Source organism: Numida meleagris, chromosome 2, assembly GCF_002078875.1.
Source record: "Numida meleagris isolate 19003 breed g44 Domestic line chromosome 2, NumMel1.0, whole genome shotgun sequence".
NCBI lineage: Eukaryota > Metazoa > Chordata > Aves > Galliformes > Numididae > Numida > Numida meleagris.
In genome coordinates, this window is record NC_034410.1 from 134,396,104 (window position 1) to 134,415,261 (window position 19,158).

General features: G+C 45.5%; 1 protein-coding gene across 4 annotated transcripts in view; it reads right to left on the bottom strand.

Moving 5' to 3' along the window:
- SAMD12 (sterile alpha motif domain containing 12) overlaps window positions 6,779–19,158 on the bottom strand; it is a 170,806-nt gene continuing 158,426 nt past the window's right edge. For all 4 annotated transcript variants that reach the window (XR_002434880.1, XR_002434881.1, XR_002434882.1 and 1 more), the window contains one exon: window positions 6,779–15,545. Coding sequence is in view for 1 of the 4 variants with exons in the window: in XM_021385786.1 (XP_021241461.1) it covers window positions 15,523–15,545 (23 nt within the window). In the remaining 3 variants the exon portion in view is untranslated. The remainder of the gene's footprint in view (window positions 15,546–19,158) is intronic.

Here is a 19,158-nt window from a genome sequence, read left to right on the forward strand (position 1 = left end):
AGTTCATTGCTGAAAAAAAAAGTGCTTGCAGTCCTGTGAACTGCGCTGTCCCAGAGATAAGGACTCTTGTGACATCTTTAATAATGCTCTGTTTTGCCCTGTGAGGGACCAGCTTTGGCAGCTTTGGCAGATGGGCTGCAAGCACAAACTGGTGGCTTGTGTCCAGCTTTTCACCCACCAGAGCCCCTAAGTCCTTCTCCTCAGTGGGTTCTTCTCCCAGTCTGTACACATATCAGGGATTGCCCCAGCCCAGGTGCAACACCTTGCACGTGGCTTTGCTGAACCTCATTAGATTCACATGTGCCCACCTTTCAAGCTTGTTCAGGTCCCTCTGGATGCCATCCCTCCCTTCTGTGGTACCATCTGCACCACTCAGGTCAGTGTCATCTGCAAACTTGCTGAGGGTGCACTCAATCCCACTATCCAGATCACTGATAAAGATACTGAAGAGCACTGATCCTAAGATGGACCCCCAGGGGACACTGCTCGCCACCAGCCCCCACCTGGACATGGAGCCATTGACCACAACCTGTTGGCTGCAACCATCCAACCAATTCTATATCCGCTGAATAATCCACCCTTCAAATCCATATCTTTCCAGTTTAGATATAAGGATGTGGTGCGGGACCATGTAAAAGGCCTTGCAGAAGTCCAGGTAGAAGACATCAGTTGCTCGTCATTTGTCTACTGATGTCATCACTCCATAGAAGGCCACCAGATCTATCTATCACCACATCTATGGCTCGATTTCCCTAGGAATTACCTTATTTCTCCTAAGTTCTGTGACAGTCAGAAAAACAAACCAAGGTGCCAGGAAGACAATCTGCCTCAAGCTTCCCTCCTAGTTCTCCTCTCTCCTTCCAACAAGTGGCTTTTCCACCATGCTTTTCCTGCCTTTAAGCCCTGAGCCATAAAGCAGTGACTCGAAGCGGTCGCAGTGCTGGAGCTGTGTTGTTGGTGCACAGAGCGTGCTGGGGCTGGGAGGCTCCACCAGAGCCTGGGAGTAGTTGAGGGCTGCCCCACGCGCAGGCTCAGATTAGGAGATCCCAGTGGTCCCTTCTGAGTTTAGCATCTATAAATCTGTGAAAGAGGAGCCTTAAACCACAGTGAAGGGCTGAGTCCTTGGAGCATCACTTGGAAAGCTCTGAGTACCCTGAGATCTTGGCCTTTAGTGTTGGGATTTGGGGGTGCAGGAAATCTATTTCAGGAGATTTTTTTTTACTGTTTATTTCAGCTACCTGGTTTTACAGGCAGAGGCTATCAAAAAACTCTAATAAAATATTTAAAGCCCTTTAAATATCCCTAACAGAGTCTTTTCATATCGCGTGCTGCATAAACAGGCTATGCGCTGCTGGGTGCGACGCGGGCATCGCCATTTGATGGCTCCACAGATCCCAGGGCCAGCAGGCTCCCTGCAGAGCTTTCCTCTGCCCTCCTGCATAATGCAGGCCATGGAGCTTCGCCCAGCAATTCCCCCACCAGTACACGAGCTACATCATGTAGAAAGACATCCGCACTTAATTTAAAGACCTTTTTTGGTGATGGAGAATCTGCCATATCCCATGTCAGCTCCTCCAGCGGTTAATTACAAAGCTATTAAGGAGAAAAATATGCCTCATTTTCAACCTGATTTTTTTTAGCTCCTGTCTTCCTGGCTCGTATGCTTTTGTCTGCTAGAGTAAGTAATCCTCTGATACTGCATTGCTCCTTCATATGTAGATTCTTACGGATCATGGTCAATTCATCTCTTATGCTCCTCTTTGATAACATAAATGGATTGCAGTCCTTTGGGTCATCAGAAAATACACTTTCAATCAGCCTGATAGCTCTTCTCCCAACCTTTCTTAGTTTTTCAACATGATTTTTAAGCGTTGACAGCTGAACCGGACTGTTTTGGTCTCATTAATGTCAGACGCAGCGCTAATACATTTCCCTCACCACTCGATACTCCTGTTTACACATGCTAGGGTCATATTAGCCCCTTTAGCAAGAGCAGCATTTGGGGAACTCACATTCAGTTGTTTATCCGTCAGAACCTCTACAGCAAGCAGCCGGGGTGAGCTTCCTGAATATCCCCTTTATGAAACCTCCCGTGGGATCATTCTTCATTTGCAGCTCCTCTTCTGAGACCGTCGTTTAACTGCCTCTAATCCATTTAAAATCTGCCTCATGGATTTTTTCACAGCGCTACTACTCGAAACAAAGCCATCAGCAGAGCGTCGCCCCTGCGATCTCTTGGACTCTCCCCGAGAGCTATTCCCATGGAGATGGATGATCACGTTCTGTTTCACTGGGCAGTACCCGGGGCAGGGGACACAGGTGGGTGCCACACTGTGATGAGGGTCTGCTGCCTCCTCAAGCCTGCCATGGGAAGCAAGGAGAGCTGGAGCACAGCCATGAGCTCTGGAGCAAACAAAGAAGGTAAAGCTAGCTGGTAACAAAGGCAGAGCAGAGAGCAGCTCTTCTTGTGGTTGGATACTCAGCCTCTTGATGGCTTTCAGAGAGTATTTTGAGACAATATCCAACCCGCAGGGGGTCCCAAACCATGGCAGAAGATCCCATGGAAATGCCCCGCTGACTGCTTGAATCCATACTGCTTTTCTGGTGGTTTTAATTTAAGTCAAACGGGGAGGGCTTTGTAACTGGCGACCCGAGCGATGCTGAAGGCTGAGGGTGGTCCTCGGTCCAGCACGTTTGGGTAATGTTCCAGACAGTCTCAGTTTTCCTCTTGTTTGCCTCATCCCTCGGGGGACTGGCAGTACAGGATCCAAAATCCTCCCATATTTTGGGAGCAGGAGGCAGCCTGTTGCTGGCCTCGTAACACAGGGCAGGAGAAATGTTCATTTCCTCCACCTGAAGCACAACAGCCCAGGGGAGCGGAGGGAGGGGGCAGAGCTGCTCCCCCGGAGCAGTGAGGAGCTGCTGCTATCGCTGGGAGCAGTCAGGCGCTGGGAGCCCCAGGCTGTCCCAGTTGCTGAGGCCTCTGGCCAGGTTGTACCCGCAGCCTGCCAGCACTGGCACGAGGCTGGGACCGAGGGGCGTGAACACGCGTAGCACAGCTCAATCCTTCATGCTCTGCATTACAGCTTAAACAAAGGTGGAAAAACCCCACGTTTTCCCCGAAGTGCTACAGTTTCTGGCTGTAACAATGACAGGCAGAGGCTTATCTGGCCTTCCTGCGTGTGGGAGCATTTTCATTGTGCAAACGCTTACAGCTGCACTTCTCATCCGGGGCAACTTCTGCAGCTAAATAAAATTGTTCAAATGAGTTAATCAGCTTAGCACAACGGTTCCTAACATTTTCCACCAAACAATCTGCCTCCCACGTTGTCTCCTTCCATCCTGCAGCAGGGAGAGCCCCGGAGCCCCGGGGCTGAGCGTCGGGCACCGACCGCACTCCCTGGGCACTCCCTGGAAGTGCTGAGCAGAGCTCGAGCTGCGACTTGCTCCTGCCCTGGGGCGCTTCCTTTCTCTGCTCTAAAACTCCCCAGCGAAGGAAAAGTTTCTCCCGATCTGTCTCCAGGCGCTGGAGCTGGCCACACACATCTCCAGCCTGCCCTCTGCCAGGGACGGCTGAGGCTTTCAAGGCTTTGGATCACTGGCAGTAAAATGCCTTATGTATGGGCTTAAAACACTTTTTCTTGGCTTGTTTTGCTTGGTTTTTTTTGTTTGTTTGGTTTTTTTTTTTTTTTTTTTAAATTTGTGTTCATTCCTTGTCTCAAACCTCTCCCTCGGTTTGCCGTAATGCCCTGCTTCTGCCCAGCAAAGACCAAGGGAAAGCCTGGCTGTGGCAGCGCTCCAAAGCGTTATCCTCTCTGTGATGCTAGAACGAGCTTCCAGTGAGGTTGTCCATTCCATGAGTTCTGTACTGGCACCGGCTGAGGCCACACCTCCAATGCTGTGTTCAGTTTTGGGCCCCTCACTACAAGAAAGGCACAGTGTGTCCAGAGAAGGGCAGTGAAGCTGTGAAGGGTCTGGAGCACAAGTCTTATGGGGAGTGACTGGGAGAGCTGGGATTGTTCAGTCTGGAGAAGAGGAGGCTCAGGGGAGACCTCATAGCGCTCTACAACTCCCTGAAAGGAGGCTGTGGCGAGGTGGGTGTTGGCCTCTTCTCTGAGGTAACAGTGAGAGGATGAGAGGGAATGGCCTCAGGTTGCACCAGGCAAGGTTCAGGTTGGCTATTAGGAAAAATTTCCTCTCAGAATGAGTGGTGAGATGTTGGAACAGGCTGTCCAGGGAAGTGGTGGAGTCACCATCCCTGGAGGTGTTCAGGAAGTGCAGAGATGTGGCACTGAGGAACATGCTTTACTGGGCATGGTGGGGATGGGCTGATGGCTGGACTAGATGATCTTAGTGGTCTTTTCTTTCCAATCTTAGTGATTCTATGGTTCTGTGATTCTATGTCTGGTACCCTGTCCAGTTGCATCCTCAAAACCTCTGCTGACGGGGAGGTTGTGCCACTGTTCTCACTGTTAGACAGCTCTTCTCATGTCGAGATGAAAGCCATCCCAGTGCAGTCATATTGGAGGGAGCTGCTGACCCCGCGGAGCAGCAGGAGCAGTGGATGTGCCCCAGTTCCTCAGCTGACAGCCTGATGCATTGACTTAAATGAGCCAGAGCATGTCTGGAATTACTCATCGCTACATAGTGGTAGGTTTCTACCTCCAAGAGGTAAAAAAAGAAGAGCTAAATTCAGTTCCAGCTGAAAGGCAAAGTAATGATAATTAACAAAGTTAACTCTTTGCTTCCCGTTCAAGTTGTACCTACGGAAAAATCAGTCAGAAAGAAATTTCTGTAGTGCTTAGTGCAACATCTGCCCCTCCACGGGGCTGGGATTCCTGGCGGGTGCTTGGCTGAAGTTTCTCATTCCCGCAGGTGGCCCCTCCCACTGCGTCAGTGTCCCCATCCCTGGAAAGCTGTAGTATCCAGCCTGAATCTTTCTAGCTGCCATTTAATCCCATCACTGCAACATGGGGGTGAGGAGGAGACTGATCCCCTTGTTGCCGTAGGACATAGCTGCAGCAATTTGACTCCCTTCTATCCCCACCTAAGGTCTTGGTGCCATTTAGTTAAAGCAAAACTGCTTCCCTTGAAAGTATGTTTCTCACATGCAGTGCTTCAGTGCATTTGCCACTTGATGTTAACAGCAGTGGAAGGCAAGGAGTCCCGTTAGGTGCAGAAAAGCAAGAAGGCGGTTGTGATAAAAATGTGGGAATGTCTTAATTGTCAAATTTATGACAGCGGTGACAATGCAATGGCACAAATGAGGTGAAGGAGCAACCAACCTCAGAAAAATCCAGGCTGGGCTGACTGGAAACCTCACCCACAGAGGGGCTTTGGAAGCATCGCAGTGTGCTGAGACCCCGACAGGTGGAGCACGGTGCGGCGAGAGCTGGATGCCGGTAAGCGTGGGGCACGAACAGCAGCTTCTTCTTTCTTTACATCCGTACCACTGTTCAGATCAGTCTCACTTGAAACACGGCCTTTGAAGCAGCAGCATCTTGGCAGAGTTGTAGTCTCTCTGTTCAGTCTCAAGGTTTAGCAGCAGCAGGGCAGCACGGTTCCCATTTCACACTACAGGTCAGGAGGTGGGACAAGAAACAAGGGACCCTGTTCTTTCACGCACAGCACGTCAGTGGTGGGACTGGGAGTTCAATGTTTTCTGCACTTCACTACAGGCTGGAGGCCTTTGCTCCCATCACGTGGCTTTGCTCCAGTTTAGCGCAGGGCAGCCTGGTCTGGTGGGTGGTAGCCCTACTCGTGGCAGGGGCTTGGAACTCAATGGTCTTTAAGGTCCCTTCCAGCCTAAGCCATTCTCTGATTCTTCTGCTTTCCTTCGGCCCAAGATGCACTGTGCACAGATTCGTGCTAAAATGCAGCTTTCTCTGCTAACATATTCTTCTCACTAACAAAGTTTATGGAGTAGAAAGCTTTTTAAGGATGTAAACAGAATTTAGTAAATTGCAGCCCAATCACAAGATGTTACAATAAAAAAACATGATTTCCCTTTTTTCAGATGACAATTTATCCTGACTTTGTCAGTTACATTGCACGCTATGTAATTTCATTCTATTATTTTGTGTTAAGCCCAGTATTTTCTGTTTGACCAAAATATCTCATCCATCTCTACCTTACAAATAAAAGAACACTCATGGGTTTGGCTGAAAACAACAACAAAAAAAGCACACCAATATGGGAGAACACAATACCGTGCTGGAATTTCAGCATCAGAGTTTCTGGAACTACCTCAGCCGCTGACTTGTACATCACTGTTGTGACCCAAGTGCTGATCCATACAGGGAATAAAGGGGGGCAGGATGGAGATGGGGTGATGTGCACCCTGTCCAGTACCTCCTTCTTTTGTGCTCTGGACCCCTTAGGAGATTTCTTGAGGCCCTGGAGTGTGTCCAAAGAAGGGCAATGAAGCTGTGAAGGGTCTGGAACACAAGTCTGCCACAAAAGTGGCAGTGCATTGGCACAGGCTGCCCAGGGAATGATGGAGTCACCGTCCCTGGAGGCGTTCAAGACAAAGGTAACTGTGGCACTGAGGGACATGGATTAGCGGGCACTGTGGGGATGGGCTGATGGTTGGACTTGATGACGTTAGAGGTCTTTTCCAGCCTTAACGATTCCATGATTCTATGAGATGTCCTGTACCTACAAGTGCACTGCATTCCGTGACATCCCCAGTGCCGGGCAGCAAAATCCTCACGTCCTGTGCTGGAGCCCCATGAGTCAATGGCACAAGCCCTGAACTTGCTTAAATCAGACAAAACACTTTTACTCTATAATAAAAATTCCATGTTTTAATACGTTGCCATGCACAAATGAAGTCAAACGATGCGGAGTACAAAATTGTCAAATATACAAAATGATAAAGCAGATATCCAAAGCTTCCAGAGATCATGCCCGAAGATACCAAAAACTTGATATTGATTTTAATTTCATCATTTATTAGAATTCTTCCCTCCCACCCGGGTTTTATTTTCCATTGATTTTTGAAAACAGAAGGAATTAAAGAGGAAATACAAAAACCGTAGGGTGGAATTAACAGTGATGGCCACTTCGTATACTAAAAATTAGATTGCATGATAATTTCAGTTCTGGGAAAAACGCACTGCTGTACAGAGGAACACCTTGGATGCCTGGGGAAGAGCAGTGCACATCCAACAGAAAGGCACACTTTGTTGTTATGCCACCTCACTTGGCTTCATCTCTAAAATGCTCTCATAGAGGACTGGGAATAACAGTGTGTCACGTTTTACCCATTTGAGTGCTGCCGCTCTACCAGATTTTCAACCAAGTTAACATTAAAAGGAGGTTACAGGAGTATTTTTCTGGTGGATGTAGCTCAGAGCTGAGCCTAAAGGTGGCTGGGGTTCCCTCAGCTCCTGTCCATCACCAGCAGCCAAGGCTGGTTTGGTTCTTTGTATGGGCCACAGATCTGGGGCAACCTTTGGAGATGATGCTACAATTCCAGCTGTTAATTATCAGCTCTTCTCAAAGGTAGGCTCAGCTAACCTTAAATTCAGCTCCCTGACATGCAGGAGCCAAATGCTGGCTGATGCAATGTCAGACTGATATAGGTGGGTATCACTGTCATCTTATCCCTCTCAGATGTGAAAAAGGAATAACAACTACGAGGCAGATCCATGTATCTGGAGTCCCTAGAAGAACCTGATGACAAAGCCAAGTGCATCCCAATCCAAGTACAAGATGGCCCAGCCCAACGCAGGGGTTGGACTGGATGATCTGGTGTTATTTAATGGTCCCTTCCAACCTCAATCACTCTATGACTTCAGTGCTGGTGACTCGCATTTCCAGGTTCTTGCTCCATGCAATTCACCATTATTTAGGGGAAGCCCAGCAGACAGCAGTGACCATCAACAGCAGTGAGTTTCCCTGGCCATGAGCATGCTAACCCTGCAAGGTGGTCTGTCTGTCTGTCCGTCCGTCCATCTCCTGCCACGGCCCCAGGACAGCCTGGTGCGGGGCTCTGGGTGCCCTGCTTGTCCCAGTTCTTCCTCTCCATCAGTGGAGCTGAGCTTAGCGGGGAGCATAAACTGGAAGCTATCATTCCTCTGTGGTTTCTCCATCGCACTGGAGACCACTTAATCTTTCCTACCTCTCTGAGAAGGAAAGCAAAGAAGCAGCCTCCAGCACACACTAAGAGGGCTCCCAGTGTTTGTCTGGATGTGTCTTGAGCCCAGAGCCTGGCTCAGTAGGGAAAGCCCCTGCCTAGGAGTAAAACCAGGCTGTCAATAAACAAACCCAAACATACAGGTCCTCTAAGCATCCCATGGGCAGATTGTTTTTTTCTCTGCACACCTTTTTATTGCTTACACACTGTTGGGCTGCAATATTGATTTTCCTGCTTTTAAAAAAAAAAAATAAATCTGTATGTCGCTATTTAATTTGGTGACATGATATTAAATAGACCAATTCTGGGCAAGTGCTTAATAGAAGTAATGTGATTAGAGATATAACAACAGCTGCACAGGATTTTTTTCTTTTTCTGAAAAGGTATTTAGATATACTTGGAATTAAAATCAGAAAGGAGCTTTTCATCTCATTCTGACTAAGCCTGTGGTACAACAATGCTGAAATCCCACTTCTAGGGAAGAGGCAGCTCTTGTGCAGCCATCATAGGAGTGCTCCACTGCTGGCACACAAGCCAGAGGCCCCACAAATGTACCTGACTGCAGCTGGTATTGACCAATGTTCTCTGAACAATAAATCTACGCCAAACTCATTTTCTTAGGATTTCACACTGGATTAGAGCAAGAATCCCCAAAGATCTTTATCTTCTTAGCTATGTCCCTTTTTGTTCCAGCTTCTTGATATTGATTCAATACCAATTTGCAGTAAGTATTGCTTTTATAGTTTCTTTTGCCTGCATGAACTGTTTACCCTCTAAAATACACATCCTATTCTGTGCCATTTTCCACAGCACAACAAAGAACTCTGAAAGGCGGCTCGTAGCTTTGTGCTTGCCTTGTACCTAACGGCAGCAGCTTCATGAGACCTGGATAAGGAGCCGAGCGCTCCTGCTTATTTTGAAGGTACAATATTCAAAGCAGCCACTCGCAATAAGGCTCGCAGTGCTCACTGCCCCAGCTCATCCCACTGAACTCATTTCATTTGGAGGGCTTCATTCACCAGCTGCAGAGGGGCTAGCTAGGAGAGCAGGAACAGTTTGCTTCGTACTTTGTTCAGCTGCAAAGCAACACAGTGTAATTCTCCATCAGCACTTCAGCTTCTCTACTAGCTGTCGAACATAAAACCTGTTTCATGCCAGCAACATGGTGCCTCCTTGACCAAGAGGGAAAACCATGGCTCTCACTGCTTGCTCACACCGGTCACATGGGTGCGGGACTTTATCCCAGGCTGTTACTACTGAAAGACAACAGACTTATTCTGTATGGCCAAAGGCTTTTGTTGTCCTTTCTTGTCCAGTTCTCTTCTTTAATCACATGCAGAAGAACCTTGTAAATGCGAGGAGACCTATTGCAGCTCCCACCGGGTTCAGGTCAGTTCATAGCTCTCTAAGCCAATATTGTGCGAAAACAATGGATACAGGTGGGCCTGCTTTCCTTTAGTATTTAAACTTCATGAATTTTTAATTCAAAACTTTGCATCTGATGATCTAGTGATGATCCAGGCTGAGCTCTTACACAGCACACACCTAACAGCCTCATCCAGGAACTGCTGAACTGAGCCTCCATTCCCATTTGAGGTAGAGCTTATTGACTTAGAAAAAAGCTCTGCAGATACTTAAAGACCTTACGTGATGGAGAATATGCCAGATAACCAAGTAAGTTGTCTCTATGGGTAATTATCCACCCTGTCGAGCATTTGTCCTTAATTTCTAGCCTGAAATCTGTTTCCAGCCAGCAGAGCACATCATTCCCTTTTCCTCTGAATAAAAGCACTACCTGCCCTCAGCCAGCACTTCCCGCACAGGTAGAGGGTTGTGATTGCAGGCAGATTGAGTCATCTCTTCACATCATCTCTGATAAATTAATAGCTTGAGCTTCATTAGTCTAGCACTATAATAAGAGCTGTTTTCCTGCCCTTGAATGACACTGGGAGCTTTAGAAAATAATCTTTCCAAGTTGTCAATATATGAAAGATGGGCACAAAAGGCTCCGTTAACATCACTGTTGCCAGATCCTAAACAACCTCCAAGTCCTACTGATGGTCCTCCTCAGAGATGACACTTTCCCAAGAGCTCTTGGGGGCTGGCGTTGAGCGGATGACATTGACCTTCATGGCCACCCAACTCCAGACACATTCCCAAGCCCCCAAGGAGGCTCTCTTCTCCCCATGGCTTCTGCACTTGCAGCACTCCAGGTTCATCACCATTTCGTGGCATGCACCTGGCTTTGTCATCTGTAAGTGCTCCAACAGTAATTTTCTGTTTCTCTGGGAGGAACATTGAAAATAGAACATACCTTGGGAGGAGCTCATTAGAAATAGTCTCTCTGATGATAACTTCATATTTGCAACCATTTTTTGTGAGCTAGCAACTAATCAGTTTTAATCCACTTAATGTGCTCTATACTGATTTTGCATTGTGCTTTTTTGTTCTTTATCAGAATCAAATGATCTATAGGAGGCTATGGATAGTATGTCAGCGGAGCCTCTTTTATCAACAAGCCTTTGATATCACAAAAAATGATAACAAATTTATTTGACACAATACATTTCTATAAAAATCATTTGGAGGGTTTATCAGTTTTTAATTGCTTTACTGATTGCTTCATATCAACCTTTCCATGATTTTACCCTGTACTGATAGGAAGCTAATGAGCCTATAGTTTTCTGGGTCAGGTCACTCATTCTTCTTAATTATTGGTTTAGGGTTTGGTTTGTTTTTGTGTAATTGAAAGGTTTTTTTTATGCTTTTAAGTTCTGAAAAATCTTAGGCAAGTTTTCTTACACTTTTGGATTCAGATATCTGGTTGTGTGGATTTAAGAATATATTTGGATAGTGGCTGCTTAATATTACCCATAATTACTGATGGAGTAGGAGGAATTACATTTTAATGTGCAATTTGACTCCCTTATTCTACTGCTTTCAAATACAAAACAAGAATATTTGTTGGCTTTCACATGTTCTGTGAGTAAGCACCATGCTGTACCTAACATCAGATTTGCTACAACTATCTATTAGGATGTAGAACGCATTTGGTCCTACTAGCGCTAGTCTACTGGCCACTGACCTCCCATACATTTTTTGGCTTCCCACATCAAACATCTGCTTTGCTTACTTGCTGATTTAAACTCACACGTCTGCCTAATCACTCATACATTGTGTTGGTGGCATTTTTGCACTCCAGATGGCTTTCTTGCATTTTACCATAGGAGGCTGCAGGTAATGCTGGTAATATTTCCCCCCAGCCATCAATTTTCATTATAACAGAGGACTTTTGAAATTAAAATCGTACTGACCAGTTTTTATATACCCAAGTCAATCACACACAGCATTGTAGCAGGGCCCTTCGAGGAGATTCAGACTGCAGAGAGTTAAAGGTGGACGGGGGTGAAAACTGCAGGGTTTTACTTTGCTTGCCTGAAACAATTCTGAATAATTGAGATCTCATGGCTTTGTGGAGGGTGGAGGGAGGCTACTTTTGGCTATAGCACAAAATCCCCCAGGACCGGCCCCACAGCTGGCATTAACCAACACATCTCAGGAGACGGATGGAATAGTCTATTGTAGGTTTGCTGGGGGCCTGGCCTAGGGTCTTCTGAAAATGGGGAACAAAACAAACAAAAATTTTGTCATTAACAATGGTTTGATTTCCTTAATGACACTGCAGCTGCTTTCAGTCTGGATGCTGCGAAGCAGCCAGCCAGGAAGGAGCCCACTGCTACTGCACGACGCAGGTGGACCAGCAAGGCCGGGGGGCTTGCAGGGCTTTTGCAGTCTCCCCTCCTGGAGGGCTGTGTTCTCCCTAACAGAATAAGTGATGATCAATTCAGGCAAAGAAAGCCTTTTTTTCAGATGAAAAAAAGCAAGGACTAAACCAGTGCAAAAGATGTTTACAGTCACAGCATATTTTTTGAGGTGAGCAATTCCTTCTGTTTTCTTATGTTGCACTTGGCATAATTTGAAGCACTGAGGATGGCTGAGTCTCTGTGTGCCCCTGCCCAGAGAGCAGTGCCCGGGCACCACGCGGGGATGCTTGCTGCTCCAGCATCTCAGAGCTGTGAGCAGTGATCAATGCAACAGTAGCACTGGGCTTTGTGATTATATCCAGCTCCACAGGGCTGATAATGGCTCCTTTATTAAAATAGCATTTGTCTCCTACTCTTTTGCACAGAACTAATGGCTCTGAGCATATTTAAATTCACTTCCTTTGCCGGAAAAACTTATTCACTCCCTTTCATGTTGACTTGGTCTTTGGCGCTCTCGACATAAATGATTTATTGACTAGAGATAAAGCATTGTTTCCACAGAACTGTTCTTGCGATCCAGGCAAAAGCGGATGTGTCCGCTCTTAATAAGGTGTTCAGCATAAAAAATGCAGTAGAGTTGATTGTCTGCACTCAAGAGCCTTTCCGAGAACACATACCTGCCCCCATTCACAATAACAAAAAAATCTTCCCCACATGTTTATTTATATTAAAAAGTTTTCGGAAGAATACGCTGGGATCCGGATAGTTGTTCAGTAGCTGCAGAACAATTTCATAAATATCCCTGAGGAAGCATGGCCTACTTTGGGAGAATAACAGTGATTAAAAACATCCAAACACAATGAATAGTTAAATACAAGCCAAAGTACAGTGATTTCCTTATGGCTCCTGCAGACAGTTACACACATGAGGAGTGTCGCGGGGCTCAAGGGAACTATTCTTGCTCACACTTGGAGTTCTCCACATGCACGGGCTGTCTGTAGGATGGAGACCTACACCGCTGCCAAATGAGCTTGGTCCATGGGCACCTACAGCAGAGTTCTCACTGAGTTTGGCTACACGAGGGTCTGGATTTTTTTTCACATTTCTCAGGGCCTGTAACACTGGTTTTCTAGATCACCATAGCTAGAATCCTGGGAAGCTTTTAAAACAAACTGTTTCAATGGGAGAAGTGCACACATCTAAATTCATGACCGTATACTGGAAGATGTTCAAAACTAACACTGATACAAAAATGCTTCTAGCAGCTCTTTGCCTAACTCAACTTTTCCTCATACGTCCTTTTAAGATAATACTCTCTGAGAAACTCTTCTTTATCATTCAAATGATTCCATAATTTTTCACTGGATAATAAAATAAGAGAATCTCTACTGCAGAAGTACAGCATTCTCCTTTTTAAAATAATTTATACCCGAGTTGTTTGGGTTTTTTTAATTGCTGTACCCACATGAAATTGGCGTCAGCTGCCAGAGCACATTTTTAAAATCTCTAGCAGAAAGAGCTGTAAAATTTACTGGAGCTTATAATGGAATTCTGCGAGGTGCTCGGCCACTTCTCTCAATACGGATCAGATTCCAACCTGCAATGCTATGAAAAGCTCTAAAAAGTGCAAATGCTGCTGTTGGCAAAGATTCTTACATCATAAGGAGAACTTGTACACCAATAAATTTAAAGTTAGGGGCCAGGATTTTCAGAAAGAGAATATAAAGCTTACTGTTTTCTACTTTTCAGGAGATTCACTTGAAAACCAATGGAAAGACCCAAACCACTAGAAATCACTAGCAACTTCTGAAAATCTTGGCCATCAATTTCCTTCTGGATTGAACAGTAAAGAAGCATTCAGCATGCTGAATCTGAGATGGGTGGAGAGCTGTAACCTAAGCCTGCACTCATCGGAAAAAATTACACCCAAAATGTATTTATCTATTGATTCTACAGGCACCCTCAGAGGCTGACCTTGAATTCTCTAGCAATGAACTGTACAATAGATTTTAAGTATCATAACACAGGAATTTGCTCTAAAAAGGTGCCTTTACCTTGATGTAATTGTGCCTTCTCTCCATCGGTGCATCTTCACACCAGAATGGCACCTCACCCACAGTTTGGCACATACACTAATAGCAACTCTATGGTATCTGCCTATTACATTGGAGAGAATGACAGTTTTTAAATATACAAAAAGCTACCTTTGATCTTAAAGAAATAAGGAACAAATAGGTAAGTCCCCTTAGCATGTTGATGGCATCAGTTCATTACAAAAGAGTGTGTCGAGAAGGTCCTGATGTTAGGGACAGACATTAATTCCACTAAGTCCCCGTGGAAGAAAACAGTACCACAGCCAGCTGTGATACAGCCAGTGATGAGGCCAGCCATTCAGAGACTGAACAAAAAACAATGCTCAGATTGAATGCAACAGTCTTGAGCCTGCTACAGTATATTGAAAGGCTTATTAGAACCGTTTGCTTATTCCTATTTCCTACCAAAGTACGATTTTGGATAGAAAGTGGAAAAAGTTAACAAAGAAGTCTGCCCTCTTCAGAGGGAGTGTCTTGCTCCTTAGAAGTATAGTCTTACGCATTACCTTTTCCAGAGAGTTTGGTTTGGACCGTGATTCCCTAGTCCTGCCCAAAACGTAAGTGGTGGCCAGCATAAAGAACCTGAATTGTTCCAGTTTGTTCTGTTTCTATTGTAGACCAAACCCTAGGTCCAGCTCATCTCTGAGAAGGGTGCTCTCCCTTTCCTCTCCCTCGCTGAGTAAGAAGACACATTGGCACACCAGAAATGAGAGCCTTTGATATCTGCTGGTTGGGAGGGAGAGCAGATGCAGTGTCCTACAGCTCATTCAACCAACCCTGTTCTTGGCTACCACTGTGACAGCTGTTCTGAAAGTCTCCACAAAGTCACACCTCTGCCACGTGCAAATCTATCTACACAATGTACTGTGAATCAGTGAAGGTATGCTAGTAGTGGACTTCAGTTTGGATGCAGTCTCAGCACAAATACTGAAACAGATCCTCAGTATTCAGAAAAGACCATTATATATATATGGACTGTGCTAATTCTGTGCAGAAAGCACGCATGAAGTGCCGATATTGTTTAATGGAATACTATTAGACTGCAAAACTAACATATACAAGACTTTTACATTCCTATCAGGGGTGTAGTAATGTGAACATATCCACGGAGATTGGAGAATTGCTGCAAGTTTTTCCTAAAACATCATGCCATCTGCATACATAATAAAAGAATCCAGTAGTTGCCATGCTAAAACAGGACTTCTAGTGAAGGGCATAGGCAGTCCCCTAAAGGGAACCCAAAGTTATGCACAGTGATGAAAACTGGAAGAAATTTTCCAGCTAAAGGTCTGTCAATGACCATTTTGAACAAATTAGCACTGGATATTATGCACCACGTTTTTACTCCACAGCAAACCAAGTCTTCCCAGAATGTGTCATCTTGAGTGGGCTGATTTTACCCCACGTTTGTCTTCACTCCTCCAAGGTCACCTTCTGGCAGTGCCATTGATTATGGTTTTTTTCATGAAGGAAAGTTCATTTTCATATCAAGTGGCAGGACAGCAGCTTTACAGGCTGGAGATGTTTATGGAGAGCTCTCTGCTGGGGCTGTAAGAAACAAAGCAGAAAACCAAAACCAGACAGTGAGTATAGACCAGAGCAAAGGAATTACCATGTATTTCAACTACATGTTTGTGCTGAGCAAATGCATTTCTGCTGTAAAGATAAACTACTCTTAGAACATCTATTATGACCCTGGCACTTTCTTTAATCAACTTTACTCATCAACCAAAAAACTCTGAGCTTAATCAATTTCTTAGATAAATATAAAGTGCAGACCAGCAATCATTTGTCTAATTTAACAAATGCTGCTTGAATTTTATTGCCTCATCTTAAAGCACTGCTCACTCTTTCTCCATTCTGAGTCCCATAGGGCTTGGATCTTGGCTGGGCTTCCATTAACTACTGAGGTGCCACGATAGCCAAATGCTGGAAAGGTTCAAGTGTCAAGGTAGAGGTTGATGTTCCCTCACCACTTCTGCTGGCCAAGACAATAAGACTTGATCATTGCTCTAGTAAAGCACCTTCAATTTTTGTGGCACTGAAGCTGCTATTCCTTGCCTTGAAGTCCTCACAAAGCTGTAAGGCAATCACATAACAAAAGACTAAGTGGAGGTCTCTTGTAATTTCTCCTCTCCTCTGCCCAAACTCTTCTTTGAGATGCAAAGCAGGACAAGAGATAATAAACACATGATGTAATAAAGAAGCATGGCCAGGAGGGCGAGGGAGGTGATCCTGCCCCTCTGCTCTGTGCTGGTGAGACCTCACCTGGTGAACTGCATCCAGATGTGGATGTGGAGTAGTCAGAACAGGAGAGATATGGGCCTGTTGGAGTGCGTCCAGAGGAGGGCCACCAAAATGATCCAAGGGATCGAACACCTTCCCTGTGAGGACAGGCTGAGTAGACACAAGGAAAAACTCTGCCCAGCAAGAGTGGCCGAATTTTGGAACAAGTTACAGATTGTGCAATCTCCACCTGCAGAGATTGTGGAATCACAGAATCCTTTGAGTTGGAAGGGACCTTTGAAGGCCATCTAGTTCAACTCCCCTGCAATAAACCAGGATACCTACAGCTGCATCAGGTTGCTCAGAGCCCCATCCTGCCTGACCTTGAGTGTCTTCAGGGATGGGGCATCCACCACCTCTCCAGGCAACATGTTTCAGTGCTTCACTACCCTTACCGTAAGAAACTTTTTCCTTATATCCAATCTGAATTTCCCCTTTTTGTTTGAAACCATTTCCCCTTGTCCTTTCACAACAGACCCTGTTAAAGGGTGTGTCCCCTTCTTTCTTATAGCCCCCCTTTAAATACTGAAAGGCCGCTATCAGGTCTCCCTAGAGCCTTCTCTTCTCCAGGCTGAACAACCCTAGCTCTCTCAGCCTGTCCTCATAGGGTGGGCTCTACCAGCTTGCCCACATTCACCTCTTCCAGCCTCAAACCATTACAGCTATGGAAATGAAGGTCTGTTTGAGTGGGGAATGGGTGGGATGCAAACCTGCAGGTTCTGGAAGACCACTGAATGAGATTTTATAAAAGATAAGCCCAGACCTTGCTATAAGCACCTTATTCCTCAGTTTAAATATGGCCTTTGAAATAGAGGAACAGTAAAACCCAGTCTCCTTAGCTACTTCCTTCCTTATTTAGGCACATTCACTCAATTACGGTGCTAGATTTCATTTTGGTTTTCACAGCTGTACTACTTTTATTCTCAAAGCCCTTCAGTGCGATGATCCCACCAGCACCTGCTGTCATCTGCTCCATGACAAACCTGCATCCAAAGTGGCATGAGAAAAGGCGCATGTTTGGGACCCAACAAATGTTTTATTCTATGAGAGAACTGGCAGGAAGGTTTTGATCCTTCATCTGGCATAGGCAGATAACCAACCACATCCCCCAGGGCAGAAAAGGAAGCAATGGGGATATTAAGCAGGTGTGAAGATAAAGGGGAAATCTGGGGGAAGGTTTTAAACTTGGAGAGAAGCAAACAGGTACCTAACCTCAAAAATGTTGGATTCCAGGTGGACTGGAATTTTTGCCGCATTGGCAGAGAGGTGATTGCTTCACAAAGGAGAAATAAGACTTCTTTTTTGAGGCTAAATAGCTCACCTGCTGCAAGGAAGGGGAAATATGAAAAGCTCTCCCAAGCAGTCAAAAATACCTTGCCTATCTGCAGAGTAACAGGACTAAAATGAAACGGGCAAACTGGCTACTTACACCAGGTCAGGCCTCAAGACTCCCATGCTGCAATTCCCATCATCCACTCTGTCTGAACCCTTGGCCCACGGACATGCCCAGGTTTTACATGAGCCAGCGGCCCATGAGAAACCCAAGAACAAAGAGCAGCAGGGACTGATCCATACCCATGCTCCATCACACCGTGGTGTGAGCATAACCAAACCTGGAAGCAACTGATGACACCGACCTTGGGGAAAGCAGTAATCTGTTCCACTCTGAACTTAGAGCAAGCAAAGCAAGGGGTTAGCAGTGATTTAGCACGTTTCTTCTCACTTTATCTTTCGAGGTCATGATTTTAGAAGCACTTATTCCCAATTGTAACCTATAATTTTTGATGCCCAGATGGAGACTACACTAACGATCTTGGTTTTCTAACAGCATGTACCCAGCACATTTGGAAAGTAAGATCTTTTTAAAAGGTATCACAAATGAGCAGTTGTCTTTGAAAGTGTTGCCTTAGCCTGTAGGCTCATGGAATGACGACTGCCTTTCACATGGGGTTTGTAAGATTACCAACTCAATGGCCTACAGATCTAATCTCGTATGACATTTTCAAGAAGCTGCCATAGAAGGACACCAGTCAATTCAAAGCCAGAGATGTATTTCATTTCTGAGTGTGTGATTTTTTTCTAACTAGGTAAAGGAACATCCTTTTCATTCATTTTAAATATATGTTAATTCAGCTCAACCTAGCAGTATTGCGTATTTTCATACTTTCATAACTGAAGGATCCTGATAAAGAAAACAAATATCTATTTCCTTCACTATGTTTCTTCTACAATGGAACTAACATTCCAATATTCTGCAGATTACTGCAGACTTGTTGCATCTTGCTTCTTAATATTTAGCAGTATTGCTAGCTTTGAAAAATTTCATACAGTGACAAAAGGAAACGGTTGCCAGCTCATTCATAGACTTACCCTTTTTCTTTATTGTTCACTGAATTATAACCACTGAGGTATGAGAGCTAATGGAAATTAATGCAAAAACAAAACACATCTTTGGGGAGCTACTGATCCAGGTCAACCATCAAAAGAGAAGGAGGAACAAGGATTACCAAGGGCTGGGAAATGCAGCCAAGGGGAGCTGCAGCAAGAACAGGATGGTTCCACATTGCAATCAGTGCCCCAGGCCAGATGACACCGAGTTTGGTTTCATTTCACCATGAAATCATCCCCTGGCTGTTCTGGGCTGAGTGGGAGGAATCTCTGCATCTTTTATTCTCTAGGTAAAAGCAGCTATTGTTGCACATCCTTATTACCTAACCCTGATAAGTAGAGTCAACAGTGCCAGAGCTCGAAGGTTACCTGAGGGTCTGCCTGTCCTAGCTGGTGCCCTGCAGCCCACTGCACCCAGATCCCAGCTCCCAGCTCCCAGCCCCCAGTCCTGTGTTGTAGGGCAGCCAGACAAGCCTCAGGGCTGCTG